The following is a 1809-nucleotide window of genomic DNA, read 5'->3' as shown; positions in this document are numbered from 1 at the left end:
CAAGGAACTCCTGGGACGAAGAGAAGGTTTCGGCCGCAAGGTCAACCAACTCCATCGTGGTTAACGACTCAACACCCCCGGAGAGGTGCAAACCAAGCGAGTCTAGATTGGCGGCGATTCGCTGATACAGCCTCGCCACCACATCAGCCGGCAGCTCCAGCTCCTCGCCGTCGTCGTCGTCGTCGCCGTCGCCCTCGCCCTCGTCCTCCTCCTCCTCCTCCTCGTCGACCTCCATGGTCTCCGAACCGCGTTCGACATCCTCCTGGTGGTCAAGCCCGATATTAAAGTCACCAAAACTGGCGAAGACCTCCATAAAAGTGGTGGGCTCCTCCGCTATCTCGTCGTCACACTCCAAAACCACCGACTCGTATACGTCCCCAATCGTACGGAGAGGATCGACGAGATGCATCGCGAAACAAGAAAATCTACTAAAGTAGGAAAAAGAGAGACGAGGGAAAATCCCGACGAGACGCTACACACAACTAACGCTCGACTGAAGAAAAGAACCAGACGACAAAACCATCTCCAACTAAAAAACACCCAGTCAGCGAAATGAGATTAAATGTAATGATAGCCGAAATATTATTGTTATATCCACACGTGAGTAGGGATCGATCAGGAATAAAAGGCTAGGCTCTTACAGAAAAGTCTCCAGGTATCAATAACTAAACTTACTCGTTTAATTTGAGCAACACGACACCGACTCGTAACTTCTGTCGGCGAGCGAGAGAGAGACCACCGCACCGCCTGGTGGCGAGGCGTACATCGAATCCACGGAAAACAAAAAGTATCGCAGGCTATCTATCCTGTATTCATCCGCCAGCAACGCGGCAGTTTAACTTATACTTAAAACGATCCTCTAACACCCTCCCCTCTAACAATAAGAGAAAACGCAACCTAACTAAGAAATTTCGCAAAGTAACATATATAAGGAATATTGCCTAATAAGCATAATTATCGAAACAAAAAAAACCATTATAAAATTAGGCTTATTAATATCTCCTGTTACAACTGAAAACGATCAGGAGGTTTCCGGATGCGAGTCGACCTGCGCAATGGTATAATAGTTTGCGGAGGATCTTCTCTATCTCGTCCTGGTATCTGCGATGTTTGCGAGCCTCTTTCTGCTTGTTCGTCACCTTCATTTCTTGATGTCGGAACTTCAATTAATTCTTCAGCAGGTCCCTAGCTCAACACATGCTCTTTAATTTTGCTTTCAACTACCGGGGTATTTTGACCGATCTTACGCATTTGATCTACATGTCTACGCCAAATTTGACCGTTATCCAACTTTATTTCGAAATTGCACTCGCCTAATCTACTACTAATCCTACCAAATTTCCATTTCTTCATGCCTATGTAATTTCTGCAGCTCACTCTTTCCCCCTCTTTAAAAAAACTACCAGAGAACGGAACTTTCTCTTTATGTTTTTCTGGGAAAATGAGTTGTAGTCGATTTCGAATTTGCCTCCCTAGAAACAATTCTGCCGGCGATTTCCCGGTTACTGAATGTGGCATTGTACGGTACTGTATTAACATTTCTTGTAGTTTTGTTTCTACGTTGACTCCTGTACTACACATGCGCTTTAGTGAATTTTTAAGCGTTTGAACAAACCTTTCGGCTTGTCCATTTGTCGCTGGGTGGTAAGGTGCTGTTAATTTTAATTTAACACCTCGCTTTTCTAAAAAGTTTTTGAACTCCTTAGCAATAAACGTTCTTCCATTATCCGATACTAAGTATTTCGGATATCCAAAAGTCGCAAAGATTTCATCTAACACTAATATCGTATTCGCTGTGGACATGTTTTT

The 1809-nt window shown here is 44.3% G+C and overlaps 1 protein-coding gene across 1 annotated transcript; it reads right to left on the bottom strand.

Moving 5' to 3' along the window:
• Positions 1-1185: 1185 nt before the first annotated feature.
• LOC105559217 (uncharacterized protein K02A2.6-like) lies at positions 1186-1803 on the bottom strand. Its single transcript, XM_012007339.1, has one exon. The coding sequence runs from the start codon at positions 1801-1803 to the stop codon at positions 1186-1188; it is 618 nt and encodes a 205-aa protein (XP_011862729.1).
• Between the last annotated feature and the right edge of the window lie 6 nt (positions 1804-1809).

Source organism: Vollenhovia emeryi, unplaced genomic scaffold (genome assembly GCF_000949405.1).
Source record: "Vollenhovia emeryi isolate VEMERY1.0 unplaced genomic scaffold, V.emery_V1.0 DF946819.1, whole genome shotgun sequence".
NCBI classification, from domain to species: Eukaryota; Metazoa; Arthropoda; class Insecta; order Hymenoptera; family Formicidae; genus Vollenhovia; species Vollenhovia emeryi.
Note: the sequence above shows the minus strand (reverse complement) of the source record. Positions and strands in the feature narration are given on the sequence as shown.

What these genes read in the sequence shown, in the direction of transcription:
- LOC105559217 (XM_012007339.1), bottom strand. Translation starts at nt 1,803, where the DNA reads ATGTCCACAGCGAATACGATATTAGTGTTAGATGAAATCTTTGCGACT.